At 40.4% G+C, this 25855-nt stretch overlaps 1 protein-coding gene across 1 annotated transcript in view; it reads right to left on the bottom strand.

Moving 5' to 3' along the window:
* Positions 1–25855, bottom strand: part of loxl2b (lysyl oxidase-like 2b) — a 59022-nt gene that overhangs the window by 17076 nt on the left and 16091 nt on the right. Inside the window, exons 4-6 of the mRNA XM_022666876.2 lie at positions 11563–11774; positions 6846–7062; positions 4833–5016 (exon numbers count right to left, since the gene is read on the bottom strand). Of these exons, the coding sequence (XP_022522597.1) occupies positions 4833–5016; positions 6846–7062; positions 11563–11774 (613 nt within the window). The remainder of the gene's footprint in view (positions 1–4832; positions 5017–6845; positions 7063–11562; positions 11775–25855) is intronic.

Here is a 25855-nt window from a genome sequence, read left to right as displayed (position 1 = left end):
GCAGAGCACACAAAAAAAACTTATGACTTCATCCAGGTATGTGCAAAACTTTAGGCACCCCATATTCAATTGACATATCCAGTATGTGTTCTATATTTAATTAAGCAAACACATATTTATACTCACTTAAGCATGCAAATACAACCTTTTTCTGTACAGTTTTTACATATTTGCCAAATGTAACATTTGTTGCATTTCCACTGCAACTGACGTCACCCTGCCTCGACCTTCACCCCCACGCTGATCAGTCACTGTTGGGAACAGCGTTCCTCAGTGGCGCGCTCTGCTGGGTGGAATGTTGGACCACTACCCAGTCTAGAGGACCTGTTTAGCTCTCGCTGTCTCAGCAGAGCAGCCAACATCCTGAAAGACTCCTCCCACCCTGGACATCATCTTTTCCAACAGCTGCCCTCTGGAAAACGCTTCAGGTCCATCACTTCCAGGACAAACAGACTGAAAAACAGTTTTCACCCCTGTACTGTACGAGAACTGAACACTGCAAAACGCACGCACACTCTCAGACCACTACCAAGGAACTGAAAAATAAAAACTAACAACCTTAATAACCGGACTTATAACGCACTGTGCACTTTCTGTATTTATTTATTATTGGGTAAACGTGTTTATTATATTGTTTATATTTTCATACATCCACTGTAAATTTTGTGTATCTGTACATAGAGCTGTTATTATTTTATTTTATTTTCATTTTGTTCAGGCACCGTAAGGATTGCTGCTAAATTTCGTTGTACACTGTGCAATGACAATAAAAGTATCTTATCTAGATCTACAACAAAACATTTACATATATGACAATTACAGGAGTTTGAATGATTAACATTTTTTGTAAAAAAAAAAAAAAAAGTAACACTTTACAATAAGGGTCAAAATTAACATTTACTTACCGTAGTAATAAACACCCTGATTGTCAAGTATAATATGGGAATTGTCCTGAGCCACTTGTGCAAACACCCCGATTGTCAATTATACAACAGTTAGTTCCGACCTCACAATCTGATTGGTTGAGAAGTGTTCTAGCCGTGCTGATATATGTGATAACATCACGACCTTTTCAAACTAAACCTGTATCACTCCGCCGACAAATTGCAGAGTAACGGCGTATACACACAGGACACCCGCAGCAGCGTTAGCTTAGCACAGGCTAGCGCTCAGCCGAGGCACGCTCGCCCGCACCCCGCAGCGCTGGCTCGTCTTTTGTGGGAAAAAAAGTGAAAGAAAATCGCTCGGCTAATGCCGTCTGACAGCCAGAACGCTAACCAGCCAGGCTAGGCTAAGCTAAGCTAAGCTAATGCTGAGCTAAAGCAAGCTACGCTAACCTAACCACAGTCCAGCCGACTAGCTAAAACTAATAACACGCAGTAAAACGTGCAGAAATGCTCAAAAAAATTACGTTGTTATTCGTGATGTTATTTGTGATAACACACTCCCTCTCCTGTTCTATTGCTTAAGAATAATATGGAAATTGTCTTGTGCAAACACCCCGATTGTCAAGCATAATATGCAAATTGCCCTGAGACACTTGTGCAAACACCCCAGTTGCTGAGTATAATATGACAATCAGCCCAAGCTGTTTGTGCCAACACCTTGGTTATTCAGTACATTATGGTAATCCAGCCAAGCTGTTCGTGCCAACACCCTGGTTGCCAAGTATAACATGGGAATCGTCCTGAGACACCTGTGCCAAAACCCTGGTTGCCAAGTATTGTATGGGAATTGTCCTGAGACACTTGTGCCAACACCCCGGCTGTCGAGTATAATATGACAATCAGACCAAGCTGCAAAAAACATCTAAAACCAATTTCAAGTAAAAACTCAACGGTTCTTAAACTGAATTTTACAGCAGGATTTTTTCCCAGGGTAAACATGAAACATTCATGAAAAAGAGCTTGTGCAAACAATCTGAAACCAGCTTTCAGCAAAAACCTACCAGGTCTTAAACTGAAATTTACAGCAGGGATTTTTTTTTTCAACCAGGGAGAACAAGAACATATAAATGAAATGTCGTTGGGTTTCCAGACTGGCCAGCATTCTTCTGATTGGTTTAAATGAGGAAAAAATCCATTCTCCAAATTGTTTTGATACGTAGTTGTGCCTTGCATCACTCAGCGGAGAGAAATGACTTCAGGCTAGAAACACTTTAATTTTCCATCCAGCTCAGTGTTAACAGCGTGTAGTAATGGCCTCCAGCGCATGGAGGAACGGTGTGGTGTACGGTTTCAGTCTACAGGCTCGGGCTCTGCTGGACATTTGAAAAACAGATGAGCTGTGTGAGGCGAATGCTCAAAGCTTCAGTCAAACACTGTGGGATATGACGACGTTTCCTGAATGCATGCTTACATTCTATAACTCGGTTTTCTTTACATTTTTTACAGTGAGAGGAAAAGTTAAGTCTGAAACCACACACAGCTTATACACAAAGATGGACTACCCAGATAGCATTATTAGGACAAATACAACACGCTAAACTCAATACTATCCTAGCCCTATTAAATTATCCTATTCTATTAAATTATGGCCCAAATGCTGCATGTGCTAACACCCTGGTTGCTATAGTGTAATACATCAATTGGCCGTGCTTTAAAAAAAAAAAATAATACAGGAAAAGACAAGCAGGCTTATGATTAACAAACTAATTCTAAGACTAATACCCCAGTTGCTGAGTATAATATGGGAACCGGACCGAACCGTCAATTATGCCAACACTCTGGTTGCCAAGTATAATATAAACACCACCTGAGCCCATGTGTCAACACCCATATGGAGAAACAAAAAGACATAGTAGTTCACAGTGAAGTGAATACAGAGAAAGACAAACAAGATCCAAGGCGAAGTCAGCTAAGCAAACATTACTATCCTAGCCCTGCACAGCTTAAGCTGGAAATTTCATTTAATTCTGACCCAAGTGCTGCATGTGTCAAAACCCTGGTTGCTATAGTACAGGGGTGTCCAAACTTTTTTTGTTGGGGGCCAGAAGGAGAAATATATTTGAAGTCACGGCCCACAGACTCTGTAATAAAACAAATAATGAAATATACCACTTTAAATAATACATTTTCCTGATTACTTTCATTTACACACCATTTTACTTGACTTACTATCTTTATCTTTGACAGAGTTGTGTAAACTAAGATTTTTCAAATTGATGTTTAATTTCATGATGTCTCTTAATATTAAACTCCTTAATTACGGCAACTTTTAGACTTTTTAGTTTTTCTGCGCTAGAAATGCGCCCCCTCTCCGCTTTTAGACTCTTTTGCCCCGTTTTTCTGTGCTAGAAATGCGCACCCTCTCCGCTTTTAGACTCTTTGGCCCGATTATCTGCGCTAAAAATGTGCACTCTCTCCGCTTTTAGACTCTTTGGCCCGATTATCTGCGCTAAAAATGTGCACTCTCTCCGCTTTTAGACTCTTTGGTCCGTTTCTGACACCTAGCTTTCAAACTTTGAATCTCACATTATAAAAACCTGCTTAACAGCGGGCCAACTTTCATTCTTTTTCTAAAATACCTTGCGGGCCGCTCCAAAACAGGAAACAGCCCGCAAATGGCCCGCGGGCCGTAGTTTGGACATCCCTGCTATAGTTTAATGCAACAATTAGCTCATGCTTTTTATGCAACCACTTTGGCTTCAAAGTATAATATGGGAATCAGCCCAAGCCAATTGTGCCAACACCCCGGTTGCTGAGTATAATGCAACAACCAGCTCAAGGTACTTGTGCCAACACTCTGGTTGCCGAGTATAATACAACAATCAGTCAGAGCGGCATGTGCCAACACCACGGTTGCTGAGTACAATACAACAGTTAGCCAGAGCCGCATGTGTCAACACCCCGGTTGCTGAGTATAATATGGACTTGACTGAGCCTCATGTCTCAACTCCTTGGTTGCCGATTATAATACAACAATCAGCCAGAGCCGCATGAGCCAATACACGGGTTTCTGAGTAAAAAATCTGAAATGGCCAAAGCTGATTATGCGAACACTCCTGTTGTTGAGTATAATTTGAACATTGACTTAGCCGCAGGTCTCAACTCCTTGGTTGCTGATTATAATACAACAATCAGCCAGTGCTGCATGTGCCAATACCCAGGTTGCTGTGTATAATACGACATTTGGCCCAAGCTGTTTATGAAACAGCTTGGTTGCCGAGAATAAAACAACTAAATAAACCAAAGCAGTTTGTGCCAACACCCTGGTTACGGAGTATAATACAACAACCAGCCCAAGCTACTCGTGCCACCACCATGGTTGTATATTATATTATGGGAATCGTCCCGAGCCACTTGTGTCATCACCCTGGTTGCCTAGTATAATACAACAGTTAGCCAGAGCTGCATGTGCTAACACCCCTGTATAATAAGGAAATCGCCCACAAGCGATTTGTGCCAACATACTGGATGCTGAGTATAACACAACATCCATCCCAAGCCGCTTGTGCCACCACCATGGTTGCCAAGTATATTATGGGAATCGTCCCGAACTGCTTGTGCCAACACCCTGGTTACTGGTTATAATATGACCATCGTCAAGCGTTTTAACAGTACTACATTAAATTATAGCCATATAGAGAAACAGAATGACACAGTAGTTCACATGTATGTCAAATTAATACAGAAAAAGATAGATAGTCATATGATAAACAAACAAAATCTAAGACTAAGTTAGCTCAGCTAACATTACCATCCTAGCCCTGTACAGCTTTAGCTGCGCAACACTTTGCTATGTTACACTATGTTATATAGTATATAGTCTATGCATAAGGCTCGGTTTACACTCTTTTATGTATTTTTTCACATGTAATAATGATGGCCTACCTTGCCCAAGCTGACCACCAGACAGAGCTTCTTTGGCGGTCCCTAAGCCGAGCTCCCTGCAGACCACGGTTGCTGAAACAAGGTTCCACTGATCATCACAGATGGTTCCCCACTCTCCGTTCTTTAGGACCTCCACACGGCCCTCGCCCACCACGGCTCCACCCCGCAGACGGACCAGGGGTTGCTGAAAGACAGGAAGATGTGACAATATATATTTTGGTATACTACAGGATGTTTGATAGGGTGTATATGATTGGTAGATACTTCACAGTTTACATTAGCAGATGCTAGGCTAACATTGCTAGCAAACTTCTAGGTAAATACATGCTGAAATGCCACTATTTCTCAAGCTCAGCCTCTCAAATAAAAAGCTAAAAAAAACATAGTGTTCTTCTATACCACAGCGAATTGTTTATGCATTAATAATAATTCAAATCTATCAGAGTGTATTAGCACTGACTTTAGACTTGATAATAAAACACAGTGGATCAACACCAGCAGATGACATGTCTCTTTATCCAAACCATCACTGATCATCAGTAAATTTTACATTTCATTTGTAAATCAAGGGAGCAGAGTCTGGAGGAAGAGTGCAGAGAAACACAGTCCAAACTGCTCGAGGTCTAGTGTGAAGTTTTCACTATCAGTGCTTCACAGTGGTTTCAATGCTGGGGGGCTTCATACCCCCTGCCAATGGTGCCAGTTGGTTCTGGTTTAGCTGATCCAGAGAGAGTCCACTGAGCTCAGACTAAGACTAAGAGCAGCAGGTAGAGCCTCTGTTCCTGAGTGCGACCCTACTGAACTCTGAACGTGACTGTGAGCATGCATGCCGCCATTCTGACGACTGGAACATGTGGTTTGGCTGGTGAGATCATCTCTGGGGGAAAATGCATGTCAGAGCGAGGCTGGAGGACCATCAAATACCTCCTTCATCGCTCTCTCATATTAATGTCCACGTAATCATAGAGCTCCAGTCCAGATTTAGACGCTGAAATTGCAGGGTTAGGGACGGTGTCCTCAAAGATTGATATAACGGCCTTCTGAAAATAAATGCCCGTATACTGTAGGTTTACGGAACATGTGCTCTGTGCCATGTGAGAGATGTGAACATACCCCGGTTGCTGAGTGTAATATGGGAACCGGCCAGAGCTGATTATGCCAACACTCCGGTAAAAGCAAGTAAAATATGGACATCGCCTGAGCCAAAGAAACCCACAAATGTAATGTGATGTTTTCCTTGTTAAAAGTAAAGATTAGCAATAAATTACTACTGTTTAATGTGTAGTTTCAATGTTTTATGGCAGAATTCTGTAAAACAAGCATACAAAATGTTGCTAGTAGTTTGTCTCATGCAGTAGCCAGCGAGCAAACTTTCCTGTTTCACCTTAAATAGTGCAACAGGGCATGGCAGGGCATTTAAGCAGAATTTAAGGTGGAGCAGAAAAATAAAATTAAATAAAATAAAATAAAATAAAAGATAATCAAAGCTAATTTCAGCTCTCCATCACAGAGGAATTAAGGAATGGACAATAATAATAAATTTATGAACCATCTCCCCTCTTTCTGAAGACATACAATAAAATAAACTAGTTAACCAGCAGCAGCTAGTTTACTAAACTTTAGCACTTCTAATGACGTATCTATCGGGTGCATGAAGGGTTGTCCCAATTCGTAGGGGAAGGATTTCACCCCCTAACACTCGAAAATGAGGGGTGGGGTAACTGGTAGTGCCAAGGTGTGAAATGGGATTGGGCCTTAGCTGATGGCATCATTGGCTACTGGAGAAAGTCTTTAGTCTTAGACAGCCCTAGCCAGAATGGCTTTTTGTGGGTAATCTCTATAGTTTTTTGGTTGTTTTCCAGACAAGGTTTAAGCTAAGTCATAGACTATATTTCTCTTTCAGTGGAAAATCTTCATACGAAAAACTGTGTAGTCCAAAACTAGGCTTAATCCCTGTCTGGGAAATTGTCCCTTAGAGCACAGTTTGTGTCATGTGGCCATATGGTGTCCTACCTCCTGTCTGAAGGCCTTCCTGTAGCCGGCCATGTGTGTAGGAGCAAAAGCCCTGCCAGGAATGCAGCTGACCACCACGGGGATGCCCTGAGAGCAGGAGCTGTTGCCCTTGGCCGAGACAGAGTGGCCCAGCTTACAGCTCGACAAATGGGCCTCGTTTCCAGTGCAGTTCACAGAGTATTCCCAGTAGGACGGCGTCCTCCTGCGGGCGAACATCCTGCAAGACGGAAACAGAGAGGAAAAAGATGAACTATCATTTCAGTGCAAAAAATAAATTAAAAAAAAAAAACACTGTGGTTTACAGACGGAACCGCGGATTAAAATACTGTAATACAATGAAAACACTGGCTTTGGAAAATCCGCAACCTTGCCAAGCCCCTAAGCAAAGGTTCTTCAATATCACAGGAATGCCTTCATGCAAGCAAATCGTACAAGGTCAAGCAGGTTCCTCTAAGAGTTGTTGCGAAGGACTGCACGAACGTAGGAAAGAATTCTCATTTTTGAGGTGTTACAAGAAGGAGACGTGACCACACAATTGGTTTTAATTTCGCTGCGGAGTGAAAGAATGTCTAGCGCTGGAGTCCATCCAGGGTGGATTATGTCGAAAACAAACGTAAAGGGATGGGAAAACACTTATACATACACAGAGAACTCGGAGAGAACTCTCAGCAGAACTCTCAGAGAACTCTCAGCAGAACATCATTCCCCCTCCGCAAACCCACTCTAATCACTGATTTGAAAAGCAGATGGGAAAAGTTCTTAATGGAAAGTGTTTTTCATTAACTCAACTCGACATATGTTGACGGTTTGTGAAGGCAGATAGGATCTGACAGAGCAAATAGAAAACCGTTAACGTTACAACACTTATGCAATGACAGCAACTGAATCAATCTTCAACATTGGCAGTGCTTAGAACACTGGATTATTGATCCATTCTTGGGTCAGCTAAGATGCCATCGTTGAGCCATTAGTAGTTAGAGCAAAGAATTATTGATCACAGGGTTGTGGGTTCAATACTCAGATCTAATAAGCTGCTACTGTTGGACCTTCAGTGGTAAAAGCAATGGATTATTGATCACAGGGTTGTGGGTTTGAAACCCAGGTCTAATAAGATGCCATTCTTGGGTCCACAGTGGTTAAAGCACTTGATTATTGAACACAGAGTTGTGGGTTCAATACGTGAGCCAAGAACCTGCCTCATTTGGCACTCAGTGGTAAAAGCACTGGATTATTGATCACAGGGTTGTGGGTTTGAAACCCAGGTCTAACAAGATGCTACTGTTGGACCCTGATTAGTTAAAGAAATGGATTATTGATCACAGGGTTGTGGGTTTAAAACCCAGGTCTAATAAGATGCCATTCTTGGGTCCACAGTGGTTAAAGCAATGGATTATTGATCACAAGGTTGTGGGTTTAATACTCATATCTAATAAGCTGCTACTGTTGGACCCTGAGAGGAGCTATGGATTATTGGCCACAGGGTTGTGGGTTCAATACCAGGGCCAAGAAGCTGCTGTCATTGTGCCACCAGTGGTTAAAGCAATGGATTATTGATTATTACCCACAGAGTGTGGGTTCAAAACTCTGATATAATAAGATACTATTGTTGGACCCTGAGTGGATCAAGTAATAAATTACTGATCACAGTGCTGTGGGATTGATAACACAGTTGAATCCTCTATGGTTTTGGGCTTGAAACACAGGTCCTCTAAGGTGCCACCTTTGGTCTTCAGTAGACCCTATGGGATTAGAGCTCTGGGATATTAATTGCTGGGTCCAATAAGCTGCCGCTGTTTAGTCTTAATTGTGTGTTTAATACCCTGATCCACTAAACTGTCACCATTGGAATGGCCAGCATTGGACACTTAGTGGTTAGAACACTGGATTATTGATCACAGGGTAATGGGTTCAATACCCTACTATACTAAGCTGCCATTGTTGGATTCCTAGGTCTGCTATACCCACCAATACCTAGGTTCACTATGTTGTCACCACTGGGTCCACAATGTTTGTCTGTGTTCTGGACATTTTGATCACATGGGAGTGGGTTCAATATTTGAGTCAATTTAACTGCAACTATTAAGTCATCTGTCCATATATCTCAGGGTTTTATTATCACATGGATGTGGGTGTTATTACCCAGGTTTATTAAGCTGCCTCTGCTGTGTCTTCATTGATTAAAGCACTGAGTTATTGAACAATTAATTTCATGGTTGTGGGTTTCCCACCCAGATCTACTATGCTGCTACTATTAGCCAATGGCAAAGAGAATTGCATGATATTGTACAGTCTTACAGAAGGCCAAGGGTCACCAAAATCAATGCCTAGCATGGGCTATCGTGGCATGACACCACGGAAGGAGCGAAACTGAAAACATTTTTTGATGACTTGGTGGGGTGGAACTACTAACATTTCTCCCAATTTCCAAATAAAAATATTGTTATTTAGAGCATTTATCTGCAAAAAATGAGAAATTAAAACAAGTTCATAATCATAAGAGTTTAGAAATCAATATTTGGTGGAATAACCCTGGTTTTAATCACAGCTTTCATGCGTCTTGGCATCCTATTCTCCTCCACCAGTCTTACACACTGCCTTTGGATAAATGTATGCCTTTACTCCTGGTGCAAAAATTCAAGCAGTTCAGCTTGGTTAGATGGCTTGTAATTATCCATCTTGATTATATTCAATTTGGTAAAATCAAAGAAACTCATTACTTTTAAGTGGTCTCCTATTTTTTTCCAGAGCTGTATTTGTCTAACATCGGTACCTTTTGTAACATTGATTGTTCTTGGGTGGTTGAATGCATTCAAGTCTACACAGCAATATTCCAACAGAAGAATAAGTAGAAGAAGAAGAAGAAGAAGAAGAAGAGGCTTTTCCTGTAGCAACTTCCCTATAGATATCCTTAAATTTAGTTAAACACTAGAGGAACACTGTCTGCAAACTTCTGGCGTTTGTATCAGAGTTCAGTGCAGGTCCAGTTCTTGAGGAATTCTCAAAGTTTCCAGAGTTTCCATTGACTTTCCTTTCCCGAGTTACGAAAGGACTGCTAGCTCCCAGCCCTCCCCAAACAGACACATTTTGTAAGCTTGAGCAACATTAGGGGGGGAGTCATGTAGCTCGAGTCCAGCTGAAGAACCTAGAGCAGTTATGTAGAGCTTCTTTTCCACACTCTAAACAGTAGTCTCACATCTCGTGTGCATGATTAAGCGCCGCAGGACGTTGTTTTAGAGCAGGTTTCCACATGGTAATGAGAGAATGGCGGCAGATTTATGAGGCTACACACAGCTGCCTGTTACATCCACAGTATGGAACGCAACAGGAACAGAACAAAGACTTAAACAATGTCCTTCCAAGATGCATCAAAGCAAAGAAGAGCAGTTTTACATGAAACCGACCTGAGAAGATTCATGTCTTTTCTTCCGTTTGCTCTGGGCTCTGAGCTTTTGCAGACAGACGCATAAATCTACTTACTGGAGACTTATTTTCCCCAGTGAGCTTCAGTGGTCAGCAAACATTTGCACTTTGGATATGTGCTTAAAAACGATAGCCAGCAGCTTTAAAAGCCAGAAACCATGGGATGGTTGCATGTTTTTCGTATTTCCATTATGATCTGTCTACAAATCCTATTTTTTTGGTCAGTATACATCATTCCCAATTCTAAAAAGAAGGAAATCAGAGCAGGTACAACACAACTTATCCAACACATCAGTAAACAGGTTATCAGGTTTAGTAGGTTTGTTTAAGCGGGAACGTTCCCAACTTGGATCCTTGGATTGGATCAAATGCAGCAGTGCTGCTGGAGTTTTTAAACACTGTGTTTAATCACTCACTTACCTCCACTCTATTACACACTCCCAATAATGTAATAATGAACTGCAACCATTGCAACCAACTGGGCAACCAACATGCTCAGAGGAAAGTGCCGGGTTGCCAGCTCTAATGCATTGGCTAGCATACACCCCGTGGAAGTCAACTTCAGAAGAGAAGAGTGGGAAGAGACAGAGAGACATTTAACCCCCCAAGACAGCAAGGCCAACAGTGCTCTCTCGGACTCCGGCTGCTGATGGCAACAGGCAGCGTACTCAAGCCATGGACCCATGGGCCTTATGCTGCATTTACACTGCTCTGTTGTGTCAACGCACATGAAGGCACTGCCCCCCTCCAAATGGTCATATGTGGGCGTTACAAAGGTGTTTCATGTCTCGTCCAATTAAATTGCTTTAATAAATGGGAAATGCTTTTATAAAAGCTATTATTATTTCCTATAAACTAATAATTATAAATGTGTATTTATAAATATAAATGTTTGATTAAGCTTCATAACAATGTCTAGAGAACAGCATATAGGCTACCAACAAGCTCTGCAGCCTTTGTCTAAGCTGTATATTGGATGGATGGATGGATGGATGGATGGATGGATGGATAGATACTTTATTGATCCCGAAGGGAAATTCTAGATGCATCACGTTGGACGGATTTAGTGGCATATAATTCACCTCTGCTCAACTATTCATAGCATCGCATCCCGAAGCATCAGACTCATGACGCACCGCACGACTGCGTCTGACAGAGCCGACTCTTCCCATTAAAATGAATAGGATTGCCTCAGATCTTTCTGGATAGGTAGTGACCCTCCATCTGCCTCATCATTGACAATTAACAAGACAAAAATCTCACAGAAAAGCAAAACATAAAGATGGTGCACGCTGACCTGTAGACTCGTGTGTTGTATCTTTGATCTCCAGGGAAGCCAAACATCCCGCAGATCACCCTGCTGTTCATTGGGTCCCACTCTTCATTGCAGATCTGCTTCCATTTCCCTCCATCCTTCACCTCCACGTAGCCCTCAGTCACAGGGATTCGCTTCCGGTAGGACGACAGGATCGGCCGAATGCGCACATCCTCCACCTGGATGTTCAAGCTCTGGAAAGAACAACAAATAAAAGAGGTACTAATTATACATTAGGACATGGTAGATAGTAGAGTGTTTTAATGTTTTTTCTTTCTGCCCTCCCCACCACCGCCAGTTTAATCCTACCCTGTTGCTCAGAAGGTTAGTTCCTCTCCTTCTATAAACAGCAGGATCTGCTGAAGTTCAGATGCCACAAACCCTTGTCTGACTATGCCAAAGTCTTTCACTTCCAATGAAAAAGTTTTAGTTGTTTAGTTTAGTTTAGTAGATATTGCTTTCAATCAAACTGTTAACATTTCACCTAAAATTAACAGTGTTTTCTTTTGTATGCTTGCTTCTGGAGTCTTGTCTCTGAATAATTATGATTTTGCAGATCCCAGTAATAGAGCAGACTAAGCTGTCACAACTATCCAAGGGTCGGCAATTTTCATGTTGCTTGCCATCAGCAGCCGGAGTCCGAGATAGCACAATTGGCCATGATCTTTCTGGGTGGGTAGATAGAGCTTTCTCCCATATTACTTCCAGCGATGGCTGGCACAGGCATTTATTTGCTGATATATCAGAGCTGGGTATCTAGCGCTTTTCAAGTCCCTATCTGGGTGGAGTTTCCATGTTCTCCCTGTGCCTGCTTGGGTTTCCTCCGGTTTCCTCCCACAGTTTAAAAACATGGAGATTAGACAAAAATTGTAAACTATAAATTACCCAGAAAAATCAAATACTCTAAATTAATTTGTATATGTATGTATAGGTATGTGTATAGTATAGTTGTGTGTGTACTAAATGTGTGTATGTATGACTGTGTGCCTAGATATGGGCTGGGATTCCATCCTGGGTAAAATGGGCTGTATTGCCTGATGCAGTCCTCCAGGTGGACGGTTGTTTCAGGTTAAGAGTAAGCTGTCTGCTATTGGCTGTGATGTGTGTATAAGTGCTGAATGTATAAATTGTAAAGTGTCTTTGGGTTTCTAAAAAGGCGCTATATAAGTGTAAATTCATAATAGCATTGGCTGATGTCAGTATCCTTTGCGAAGACACACAAAGCGCTGCACAGTTAAAAGTCAGAGGGCACCTGCCTCTTAAAGGGAATGATAACTGACACACTCAGCAGCAGTTGGAGTGGAGTTTGATTTCACCTGTATCAGAGGAGGCATGCACTAGTCCTCATTCTTCCAGTGTTTGGGCATTGCTAGTGTTGGGGAGGATTCAAATAAACACTGAGTAATTGGCCTACCAAAAAAGAGATAAAATGGGCTAAAAATGGGCCTTTTCTGCCACAGTAGAAATTCGGGATAAAATCTTCTTTTGTAAAAGCCTGAGGATTGCTTTAACCAATTATCTCTCACTCCAGTGAGCTTCCCTTTTCCTACAAAACAGACACGTCTCTGGAAAAAAGCTTATTAAGAGTTTCCAGTGCCTGAACGTCTGTGTTGTGCATCGCACCAGAGTTACGCAAGTCCCCGCTGGAGCCTCTGCGAGGGTCCTCATAATGGCTCTAGTAAAACTTTCCCCGTTTTCTGAAAAGGTTTTATGATTCAACACATTCATCACAAGAAAATAAGCCACTGGCCACAGTTTGTCTTTTTCATGATGGTGCAAATGGTGTGGATCATGAGGTGGATTACATTTTATTGAAACCAAAGAGATAAAAGACTTTTATGGGAATCTGATGGAGTGTGTAGAGGTACGAAAGGATCAGTGGGTGTTTTTTATACGAGGCTAATACTTACAACCACAAAGCCATGTTGTTTAGTCAGGTCAGCCAACCAATTTGGCAGCATCTTGCTATTTCTATTGAACCATTCATTGTGTAATTCTGACACGATGCATTGAACAAATGCATCATTTACATGTACATTTATGGCATTTTAGCATAAAGTCTTGCCCAAGGACTCTTATTGGTGTGGCAAAGTATAGTCACCCAGACCAGAAATTGAACCCCAGTCTTCCACATGGTAGCTGACTGGCAGGCGGTGCTGTTATCCACTACACCAACTACACCATACTACACCAACCGCTACATTCACATTACAGAATCCTTCAGTAGGCTTCTGATAAGCCTATTTTTGTCTGGACAATATTTTGTCCTGGAAATAACTTCTAAACTTTTTTAAAATTGCTGAACTGTTGCAGGGAGCCAATCGCATTAAATTGGAACATAAACAATTTTAAATATCCCAAAAAAAATAAAAATAACATTTTTAAACAAACCTAAAATACTAAACTATTAATGGGGCAAGTCTGTACATATGTATGCTCAAAAACTTTTGACTAAACTATGGCTAATAGAGCAGTGTCCACAAACCTATGGATACATGGTTGCTATGGAATCTCAGGTCATTGCTAAGTGGTTGCTAAGGTGTTGCTGTGGTTTACCAAAAGGTTAATAAGGTGTTAAGTTGTTGCTACGAAATTCCAGGTAATTGCTTAGTCAAAAAATGTTTGCTTAAATGCTAAAGTCTAAAAACATTCGGCTAAACTCTGGCTAGCTGAGCAGTGTCCATAAACATTTGGCCAAACTTTGGATGATTGGCAAATTTGGCTAAATGCTGAGGTCTAAAATGTTTATGTAAACTTTGGCTAATAGAGCAGTTTTCAAAATCTTTTAGCAAAACTGTGGCATACCAATAATTTTGTCTGATATAACTTTTGGCTAAATGTTTCAGCAAGTACAAAAATGTTTGGCTAAATCGTGGAATGCAAATACTTTGGCTGATAGAGATTGCTTGTATTGGAGCTCCATCCAATACTTTTGGTATGAGTTGTGGATTCTGTGGTTTAAGATCATGTTTAAGGCATTTGAGGGTCTCAAGCTAAATAAAAAAAAATATTTTCTTCCTCTTCTTTTCTATCCTTTCTTTTCTGGCTTCATGATTGCTGAAGGTTCATATTTTGCCGGCTGCAGGAATGACAAACCTGTCTTCCTGGCTGCTGTCAGCAACTAGTGGGAGGAGCCCAGTTGAGAGGGAATTCTGTACTTTCCTTAAAAGGCTGCTCACACAGCCACACACAGTTTTCATTGCATTTAACTCATAATCTGTCATTGTCTGGGGGACTCAGGCCAGCTCGGGGGGCCCAGGCAATTTATTGTTTTGCTTACCTTGTTGCAACGGGCCTGTGTGGGGTTACTACAGTGCTACTCTTGCTTGTTCTGCTAAATCTAATCAAATCCTACCCTGGCCAGTAGACGCAGTTACTCCAACAAAAACAGAATAAACATTTTTAAATCCATTGATTTCTAAAGAAATCATCAATGAGAATCAATGAGCATGTGTCCCAATACTTTTGCCCAAACAGTGCATCGCTCATAAATCATATCTCCACTGAGGGAGGCCACACAGGGAGGTGGATGAACAGACTTGCATTCTTTGGGCCTGGAGCAGACCAGCGTTAATTTGCTGTGCTCAGCAAGAAACAACCCAGCCTTAAGCCAGAGCTTGACCTGCCCTCCTCCTCCACCACACCACACCACCCAACACCACCCACACCACCAGCACTAGTGTCTGCTGCACCATGAAACAAAAACCAAGGCTTTCCTCAGGCTTAAGGAAAGAGGCTCCGGAGAGAGGCAGGAGAAGTTCTTCTTTTCCTCATCCCAGACCACAGCAGGAGGGTGAGAACATGGCTGGAAGAAGACACTCTGAGTATTAACTTGGGAATGTGGTTGTGGAAGGAATTTCTGGGCTAAGTAGAGTGTCCTTTCTGCCTGGTAACACCGGGGTTGGCCATATACAGTACCAGTCAAAAGTTGGGAAAATTCTTTTGTCATTTAATATGTTTTTTGTTTTCTTATGATTTTTTACATAGTAAATTTAATATTGAAGACTATATTAAAGTTATACAGAAACACATGCTAAATTAATTAAATAGTGTGAAACCAGAATCTGTTTTATTCTTTTGATTCTTCTAAGTAGGACATTTATCTGTTACGGTTGGGGTAGGTGTGGGATCCAAGTGCAAAGCAGATATGAATATATAATGGATATATATATATATATATTTATATATATTTATATACTTATAAGGATATAGTTCCATTTAGTATTATTTAGTTCTAGTTACGGATTGGGATAATAATTTTAAATGTGTTGTGCTTAAGTGACTGTTTCTCAGAGTAGACTGGAGAATGGGTGGGAAAAAATCCCCCACAAGAGGTGTGGAAAAAAAGGCGGGAAACAGAACAAAGGAAATGCCACAAAATGGCTTGTACCAACAAAAGACAGCTTTAAACTTCAAATAAACCAAACTAAAACACAACCAAACTTAGAACTGGCTGAGCACCGTTCAGTCCTCTCTTTATACTCTTTCAAGATATTTTATTTTATTTTCTTTCTGTGTGGCTTTCTTTTCTTTTTTTGAGACCACCTTTTTCTTTTCTTTTCTTTTTTGTGTGGCTTTCATTTGAGATCACCTTTTCTTTTATTTTCTTTTTGTGATGCTTGCTTTCAGATCACTTTCCTTTTTTGAGATCACCTTTTATTTTATTTTATTCTCTTTTCTTTTCTTTTCTTTTTTTCTTATACCCTCTAGTACCGGTCACCCCTCAGTGAAGGTGCAACAGTGAGGTCTGGTTTGACTGAGGTTTAAATAGGGTAGTGCACGTGTGCAGCTGGTTGACACTAATCACCGCCGGGGATTCTGGGAGTTGGAGATTTGGGATCCCACTCTACCATTTCCTCCCCTATGTCTACCAGTCCCCCTGCTGGCAGCCCGCGGTGCAGCACTGCCCACCACATTGTCTTTGAGGACACATCTTGAAGGAGTTTCTTGAGGTGCTGAACAATAGTTGCTGCTTTTCCTTCACACTGTGAAGCTCCAGCTTATCCCAATTAAATCACCTCAAATCACCAACAGTTGAATTTGGGGTTGAGTTTTAGGACGTTTAGAGTGCCTATAGCTCTATCCGGACGAGATTAGTATCTCTAGGGGGTCCTGAGGTAATTTTCTCTTTTCTGGGGGGGGGGGTCCTCTGTGATTTTATTCCCGTTCGGAACAATCATGTATGTGTTTTTCACCTAAGACGTCCTCTGAGAAAATTATAGGCTAAATTATCTACTGATTTTCTGCGCTAAACTCCGTGGTCCTCCAGTAATTTTAGTCCCGTCCGGAGTCACGCCTCTGAGTTTCGTCTCCTCGCGTTTAATGAAATAGCTCTTTGTTCACTGCCACGCACCGTAATTACAGTTTAGGCGTGAGTTTCCACAGAGATCCACGTTAAAAACACAACAGCAAGAGGAAATGGAGGAGCTACTGAACCTGATGTCATGTGATGAGAAAGCCTAAAAACTCACTGGTCCTCCTGTTTTTTTCAATTGCAGTCCGGATGCAAGAAGAGTTTTATCACTGAGTAGAAGTGTGAAATATTTTTCACAGATGCCCTCCTGAGACACTAATCCTGTCCAGATAGGGCTTATGATAAAAAAATATACATATTTGACACCAAATATTAAAAATGTATCACAAACAAAAAACAATACACTATATTGCGATAGCGTTATTTTGTCCTTCTCCTATCAAGAGCTAGTTACTGGCTAGGCCACTAATAAAGGGTAGGTTTTTATTTGGAGGACCAGTATTTTATCCTCCTAGTGATCTATTTTAGAGATCTGTCACGCACCAGTCAATTGAGTATCATGCAGCTGGATTTATGGTGTTTCGGTGTCTTTGGTATTGTGAGTGCTCAAAAAAGGCCTTGCACGGCTCAAAATGCACAAAAAGTGTGCCACTTGTCATTCTCTTTAAGAGTCAGGTGAGCTCTGACTTTGGCGCGTTCGTATCTTAACAGTGCAGCACTTTTGTTTGTCTCAGCAGAGGATACTGACCTGCTCGTTAATGCTGTGAAGATACACCAGCAGCTCATTTAAGGGAACAGGAATGTTATTTTATTCTTTATTCTATTTAATGATGAGTTAAAAGTTGGGTTTAACTCAACCTATATGAATGGAGTGTTGACTGTTGTCAGGGTTTTAATCAGTCATTGGAGCTCCTGTGTTTTCCTCCACCAAGATAAATAGAAACACGCCAGAAATTTACCTGAACACACCTCACTTCCAGACCACCACACCCATCAGTGTAGATTTATTCCTAAACTCTGACGCTATTTTAACAGCTCGAGTGCAAGGTGTGAAAATAGACTGTTGACTGAGTGTAAGATAGCAAAGAGCATCGCGATGCACCTTGCACAGGGTGTACGATACGGCTGATAGACTCTGAAAGACCAGCTAAGACCATTCAAAACATGCTATTTTTTATGTTTTTGTTGAATAAAGGTTTGTTTGACTGGAAAAAAAAAACTAAATATCATAAATGAAAAATGCATTTGCACAATACAAACTGAAATAATATTTATGGTACCTGAATTACACTGTATTTTGACCCAAAATACACATCAAAAATGACATTAGATCGTTAAACTGACAGTAAATTTTGTCCAGAAGTCCACTGCTCTGGCCTATAATTGCAGAAATGGTCATCTGAGCGTCCAGACAGAGCTAAATTTAGATCTGGCACCTGATCAGGCTTGATGCTAAAGTGAGACTTTCCAAAATCTAATTTTGACTCTGTGGTTGACAACAAACAAAACAACAAAATAAATGAGTGGCTTTGGTGCGATGGCGCGAAATCAAGCTAACGTGTCCTTTAACCACGGAAAGTGTTTTAGTTATGAAAGCTGTTGCATAAAGCGACGTATAAAGAGAATAATTTACATATTTAGTTTTTTACAGGTTGATAATAGATATATAAATGTATTTTGGTGTATTTTTGAACAGAAACAAGCAATTACTTTTATAGAAAAAATGTACAAAAAAAACTTGCAAATGCACACTTTGAACCCACATTCCAAAAATGTTTTCCAAAATGCTGAAACACAGTAAAATGCTGGAAACAGTCGCAGCCTGTGCTTTGTTGTGATACCCAATGTGCATTTCTCAGATTAAAGAGGGAATTCTGTACAGGGATTTTTTATACTGTACCAGTATTGTAGCGTCTTTACTGCTTAAAAAACTGTTTACTGTAGAGAAACTGAAACATATACAGCTCTGAAAAAAATTAAGAGTCCACTTCAGTTTCTGAATCAGTTTCTCTGATTTTGCTATTTATAGGTTTATGTTTAAATACAATGAACATTGTTGCTTTATTCTATAAACTACAGACAACATTTTTCCTGAATAATAAATGAAAATATAATAATTTAGAGCATTTATTTGCAGAAAATGGGAAATGGCTGAAATAACAAAAAAGATAGTTAAGTTTTAAGAGTTCAGAAATCAATATTTGGTGGAAAAAACCTGGTTTTTAATCAGAGTTTTTTTTTCATGCATCTTGGCATCATGTTCTCCTCCACCAGTCTTACACACTGCTTTTGGATAATTTTATACCTTTACTCCTGATGCAAAAATTCAAGCAGTACAGCTTGGTTTGATGGCTTGTGATCAATTGTCTTTCTTTTGATTATATTCCAGAGGTTTTCTTATCAAACTTCCAAAAGTAAAAGAATATCCTGGAGAAATGGAGAGATGTTATTTTTAATTTGAGGTTTTATCTGTTAAGCTCCATTTACCCTATTATTAATTTTTGACTCACTTGAGGACTCGCTCTAGCGGTTTGGATTCATTTTCTGATATTATGGTGAGATAGCTTGGCTGCACGTTTAGTTACACATTTACATTTTATTTGTATTAAACGAACGCATTCATGCACAACACTGTCGATTTGTCTCACATCCTCCCATTAAAAATGACTGGTCGCTTGTTGCTCTTTCAGCTTTTCAGCAGTGAACACAGGCTAAGACGCTGTGTGCTCTCAAACGTCACGTTAGGACAACATGTGCTTGTTTCAGAGAGTGGAGGAAAACAGGTACGTAGCTACGGATGCAATTTATTACTGGAAGAAGTAAGAGAGCATTTCCGGAACACGTGGCTCGTTTCCTCAGTAACCGGCGGGGAGATGATGGGAGGTGTTCTCCAGCTGGGGAAGCGATTTGTAAGGACTTGTCAAGCAGACGAGCAGCGAGGAGACCGGGGAGGATCTCTTTCTCTCTCTCAGAAAGAAAACAAAAAGAAAGAGAGAAAGCCCTCCTACAGCAGCTCCCGGAGTGAGGGAAGGAGACAGAGGACCACGCGGTGAACTTCGCTCCCCTACTGGAGAGAAAAAAAGAAAAAGAACAAGAAAAAGTGGAGGAATGGGGGAAAAACAGGCCGGGACAGAATGCACATGCTCATTCCCTCGGGAGAACGAACGAAAGATCTGAACTTAATGACCTTTTTTATTGCTATATTTAGGCCTGTCATGATAACAACATTTTCAGGACGATATATCGTCCCAGAAATGATTGCGATAAATGAAAATAATAATAATGATAATGATAAATTGTCCTCATGGATGAAGGAGCATCACCTTCAACTAAAAATCTCAAAGACTGAACTTCTGGTTATACCAGTAAAATCATCTATCCAACACAACTTCTCTATAACCATCGACTCTCTCTCTCACCGACAAAGGTTGCTATAGGAACCTGAGTGTTCTGGTTGATGACCAGCTCTCATTCACAAACCATGTGGCCTCAGTTGCTCGATCCTGACGCTTGGCGCTTTATAACATCAGAAAAATTAGATCGTTTCTAACGCAACAGGCCACCCAACTCCTGGTTCAAGCAGTCGTCATCTCACACCTCGACTACTGCAATGCCCTGCTAACTGTGTAGTAAAACCACTCCAGATGATTCAGAATGCAGCAGCACAGCTGGTCTTCAACCAACCAAAACCAACGAGCACATGTCACCCCACTGCTCATTGAGCTCCATTGGCTACCAGTTGAGGCTCGCATCAAATTCAAAGCTCTTACAATCGCCTACAAGGTGATACAGAACAGCTCCTTCCTACCTGCACTGATCACTCCTGAAAGCTTACATTCCTTCCCGGAATCTTTAATAAACTCCTGAAGACAGAGCTCTTCAAAGAGCACTTACTCTCCTAACACCTCTAACTAACTACCTTCTACTACCAGATCAGGAGAATCTCTCACTATCTTTAATAAACTCCTGAAGACAGAGCTCTTCAAAGAGCACTTACTCTCCTAACACCTCTAACTAACTACCTTCTACTACCAGATCAGGAGAATCTCTCACTATCTTTAATAAACTCCTGAAGACAGAGCTCTTCAAAGAGCTCTTACTCTCCTAACACCTCTAAATAACTAACTACTTCCAACCTCGTTTCCTTCTTCCCTTTCCTTTCCTCCTCTATCCAAATATTTCCATTTGACCTCCTTTAGGCCCTGTATAAGAATTTAAAAATGTTTTTTTTTTTTTTTACCTTAAACTTCTATTGCTATATGTACATCATTACTGTAAGTCACTTTGGACAAAAGTGTCTGCCAAATGTTATGTAATGCAATGTTATAACACAACAATCAGCTAAAGCCACCTATGCCAAAACCCTGGTTGCTGAAGGTAATATGAGAATATGTCTCAATTATGCATAACTAAAGCAGAGACATACCGGATGCTGCCATACATCACCTGAGCTTAAGACAATTCTTCATCCTATTTGGGAACACACCAGTATATTTCCTATACTAGCCAGTCTTAGCATGAGCCTATTGGCTTACTAGTTCTGGTGGAAAACAGCTGGGGAAGTGTGTAAGAGTGTGTCGCTGTAATCCGTTCTGGATGAAAACATGATCTCTATTGTCATGATGTTCTAAAGCCTCTCGTGATTCCGTGCCAGTAAATCTTGCCTTAGCTAAACTCCCAACATGTGGGACCAATAGAGTTGTCAGTGAGTGGCAGCGAGGGAGACTGTGGGAGTGGGCCGAACAAACACACCCGGGCTCAAGCAGCACCGCATTGTTCACTTTACTTTATAAGCTGCCGTTGTTTTTGTTGTAGTTGACACGGACCTGCCAGGAAGCCATAGGCAATGCACTAAATGACCTTTAACCTCTACTGTTGACCCATTAGCTGACCTCTCCTCACTCATACCAGACTCTGGTTACCTTCCAAGCACTGCTCTCAGTACAAAATACACTGCAAGAAATTAGACAAAAAAAAAAAAAACAATAATAAAAAAAAAGATTTTTACTGTACACAACACAAGCCTTATGTTCACTATGACCAGAAGCTCCTCCCACTTCTCTACTACAGAATACAGAGTTACTATATTCACTAATACCACTTACAACTTTACTACTGTACACAACACAAGCCTTATGTATTTGTGGCTTTTCAAAATGTCTTTTTCTTGGAGCATTTAAGGCAGTGAGTTAAGGCAATAGCTCATTGACCCTTTATTTCAAAAACAGATGTTCTGCTTGTTGTTGCAGACCTTTTAACCCTTAAGCTGGACTTCTCTTTATACAAGTGTCTCATTACAGCACTGTTTCAGGCGTCCAATCACCATTCCCACAGCACTAACCCCACCAGAGCGCTTAAATCAAATCCACCTGATAAAATCCCTGCTAGCGTTCACCTCTGCTTCACCATTTAATCCGAGTTCTAAAAGAGTTCTGTATATTCTGCAGGACTGAACTGCTCTTGGCCTTTTCTTCCCAAGCGAAACCCAAAGGGATCTCCTTTCTTCCTTCCTTCAAATAAACAGGGTTGTTTACATGGGCGGTGGCACACAGCATGTGCTAATAGTTCACATGGTCTGGACTGTTCCCAGAGCTCGTACTGTTTTGGGCGTTAGCCGCAATGCTAAGTGATGATTATCACTTTCCTTTAAAAGGCGCTGCAGAATTGCAGTAGCTGTTTAGTGCAAAACTGACATGGCCTCGTAAATACAACCTACGCTGAGATATCTCATGTTTTTCTGATCACCTTTATTTCATTTATTATTATACTAGTGCATCTCATAAAAATAGGAATATCATTGAAAAGTTACTTTATTTCAGTAATTCAGTTTAAAATGTGAAACTCATCATCATTCAGTTTATTGCCAAGTATACTTATCATACACAAGGAATTTGACTTCGGTAACTATTAACTCTCTATACATTGAGATACATATACACAATTATGATAAGAATATACAAAACAAAACATATTATCACATACCAAAGCACACACAGAGGATTAAACTGCATCAATAGTAGTGCAAATGAAAAGTACGGATAAGTCAACAGTTCAGACAGGTGATCGCCATGGGAAAGAAGCTATTTTTATGTCGAGTTGTTTTTGTTTGCAGGGATCTATAGCGCCTGCCAGAACTCATATTTTATATAGATGCATTAAACACAGAGTGATCTATTTTAAGAGTTTATTTTTTTATTGTTGTTGATTATGGCTTGCATCCAATGAAAACCCAAACATCAGTGTCTCAGAAAATCTGAATATTATATAAGACCAATGGATACACTTTTGGCAGTGTGGACCGTGTGCCAAGTCCTGCTGAAAAATGAAATCCACTAAAACACTGCACTGACTTTAGACTTGATAATAAAACACAGTGGATCAACACCAGCAGATGACATGTCTCTCCAAACAAACCATCACTGATTGGTGGAAACTTCACACTAGACCTCAAGCAGTTTGGACTGTGTGTCTCTCCACTCTTCCTCCAGACTCTGCTCCCTTGATTTACTTTAAATGAAATGTAAAATGTACTGATGATCAGTGATGGTTTGATATATTGGAGAGACATGTCATCTGCTGCTGTTGATCCACTGTGTTTTATTATCAAGTCTAAAGTCAGTGCAGTTTAGTTTTCCCACAAAATCTTACAGCACTTCATGCTTCCCTCTGCTACTGACAATATATATTTTTAGAGATGCTGATTTTATTTTCCAGCAGGACTTGGCACACTGCCCACACTGACAAAAATACCAATTGGTCTTATATCATATTCGAAATTTCTAAAACACTGATTTTTGGGTTTTCAATGGCTGTAAGCCATAATCATCAACAATAAAAGAAACAAAAGCTTAAAGTAGATCACTCTGTGTGTCATTTTGAACTGAATTACTGAAATAAAGTTACTTTTAAATGATATTCTATTTTTTTAAGATGCACTAGGCTAGATGGATAGATGAAGTTCCAGGAAAAAGTTTCACTGAAGTCTTTACCAAGATCTGTAATGCAGAAATTACTGGACAACAAGGAGCTTTGTTCTTGTCCATAAACATGTCCAAAAAAAAAGCCGGGAACACAGTTTATAGGGCATAGTGGATAAAACCATGCAAGACAAGAATAACAAACAAGCTCGAGTCCTGCCACAGTCTCAGATCTGCAGGATTCACATGGTTGTGGTTTTATGCTGCATTCAAGAGCTCGCAAGCTTGTTTTCTCACAGATAGGCAGTTCACGCAAAGCTCTGGATTCTGGAGTTCCTGAGGCATGTTGTTCTAGAGTGAGAAAGACTGACATTAGAGAGTGATGTCGTGGTACAATCTGACCCCTGTGCTCAGAGCTGGGGGGTGAAGAACTGTGATATGACCTCAGTTCTCGAGTCATTATGAAAAGTAAGGGGAAGAAGAGTGAAAGAATGTATCAAGGGAAGAAAATTCCTGTCAAAAAACTGTATTTTATAAAAAATATTTAAAAAATGCTTCTCTGGTGTAACAGGAATTAAGGGCCAGCGGTTAACTTCATTTTCTGCTCGCTGATCAAGAGCCGTTTAAGTGAACAGCTGCAAACCATTTCAGCATGATGAGTTGCAGGCTGGATTTCTAGACACAGACTAAACCAAGCCTCATAGATGGGGAGATGGAGGTTTTGAGGTTGTGGAATTGTGTTTATAAAACAGGAATCCAGACTTGGACCAAAACCAGGCTTAATCTAAATAATCTACAGTGCAAACAGCCATTAAGTACAATGAGAAGACTCAGACTTTAGTAGTTCTACAAAAATCTGCATTTTTCTGAGATACGTATTTCCTTATTTCCTCCTCAAAATACAAAGCATACCACGTCATCTGTTAAACATGGTGAAGGAGGAGTTGTATTGAAAGTTGCAAAGCGATTTTTCCGCAAGCTAAGTCTTAGAAGTCAAATAGTTTTATGCTCACAAACTAAGTCGTCCCAGACATATTCAATGATGTTGAGGTCTGGACTCTGGGCTGGTCATTAGTTGTTCTGCAGTTTGACTAATGGAGATCTGTGCAAGCGCAGTAGCCAGAAAAAAAAAAAAAAAACAACAACCAATCCTACAAACTATTCAGGAGGTTTTATTAGATTTTAAGCGCACCTACAAATAAAAAAATAAATACAACTGCCTTATTTCAGCTGTAATGCAAGTGTCAATCAATTCAAAATGTTAATCATATTATCACAACAGAATTCTAGGATTAATCAAAAATTATACTACAGTAAGTTCTGACCCTGCAATGTGATTGGCTAAGAGGCCATTTCTGTGAGTGTCGTTATCAGCCAGTAATGCACTGTAACCAAAGCTCTCCATGTATAAGGCTACTCCACCACATACAGGTAACCTAGCAACGATGCAGCGCTTACAAGCCAAACAGCGCAGCTACAAACAGAGCAGCAATGAAACTATTTTAACTCGTGGAGTTTATTTTTTTATAACCAAACAGATCCTATTTTCTCCTCCTCTTTAACTTAAAATCTTTCAATGAACAGCGATAATGGAACTGTGGTATAATCACAATAATACACTCGAGGTTTGTGCTATAACATGTAATAATGGCACAGCTGTGGTGCTCTACGGCCTTGTGCCTATAACCGCAGCACAGCAGTGCCAATATTACACATTATAGCATGAACCTTAAGTGTATTATTGATTAATTAATTCCTTTTTTTTTTCTTTAGACAGAGCTTTTAGTAATGTATGTGTAATGTAAATGTGTATAAAAAAATCAATTAGATTGGCAAAAATAAAAAAATATTTATATTAACCTCTTAAAAAACGATCACAGCAATATTAAGTAATTATATATTTTTTTAAAGCTAGTATTTTTTGGAGAGGGACAAAATTAATCAAGAGCTTTAATTGAGGAAACAAACACTAGTGTAGCTCCATATTCCACACTCAAGAACTTGGAAAGGATAAATGTCATCAGCTGTGTGAGAGATCAGTCTGAGTCTGAGATCATTTGTGTGCAGAATCAGACAGCCAGAGATGCACAGGCGGCAGCTGTGA

Source organism: Astyanax mexicanus, chromosome 22 (genome assembly GCF_023375975.1).
Source record: "Astyanax mexicanus isolate ESR-SI-001 chromosome 22, AstMex3_surface, whole genome shotgun sequence".
NCBI classification, from domain to species: Eukaryota; Metazoa; Chordata; class Actinopteri; order Characiformes; family Acestrorhamphidae; genus Astyanax; species Astyanax mexicanus.
The sequence above is the reverse complement of the archived record's forward strand: the minus strand, read 5'-3'. Positions and strand labels throughout refer to the sequence as shown.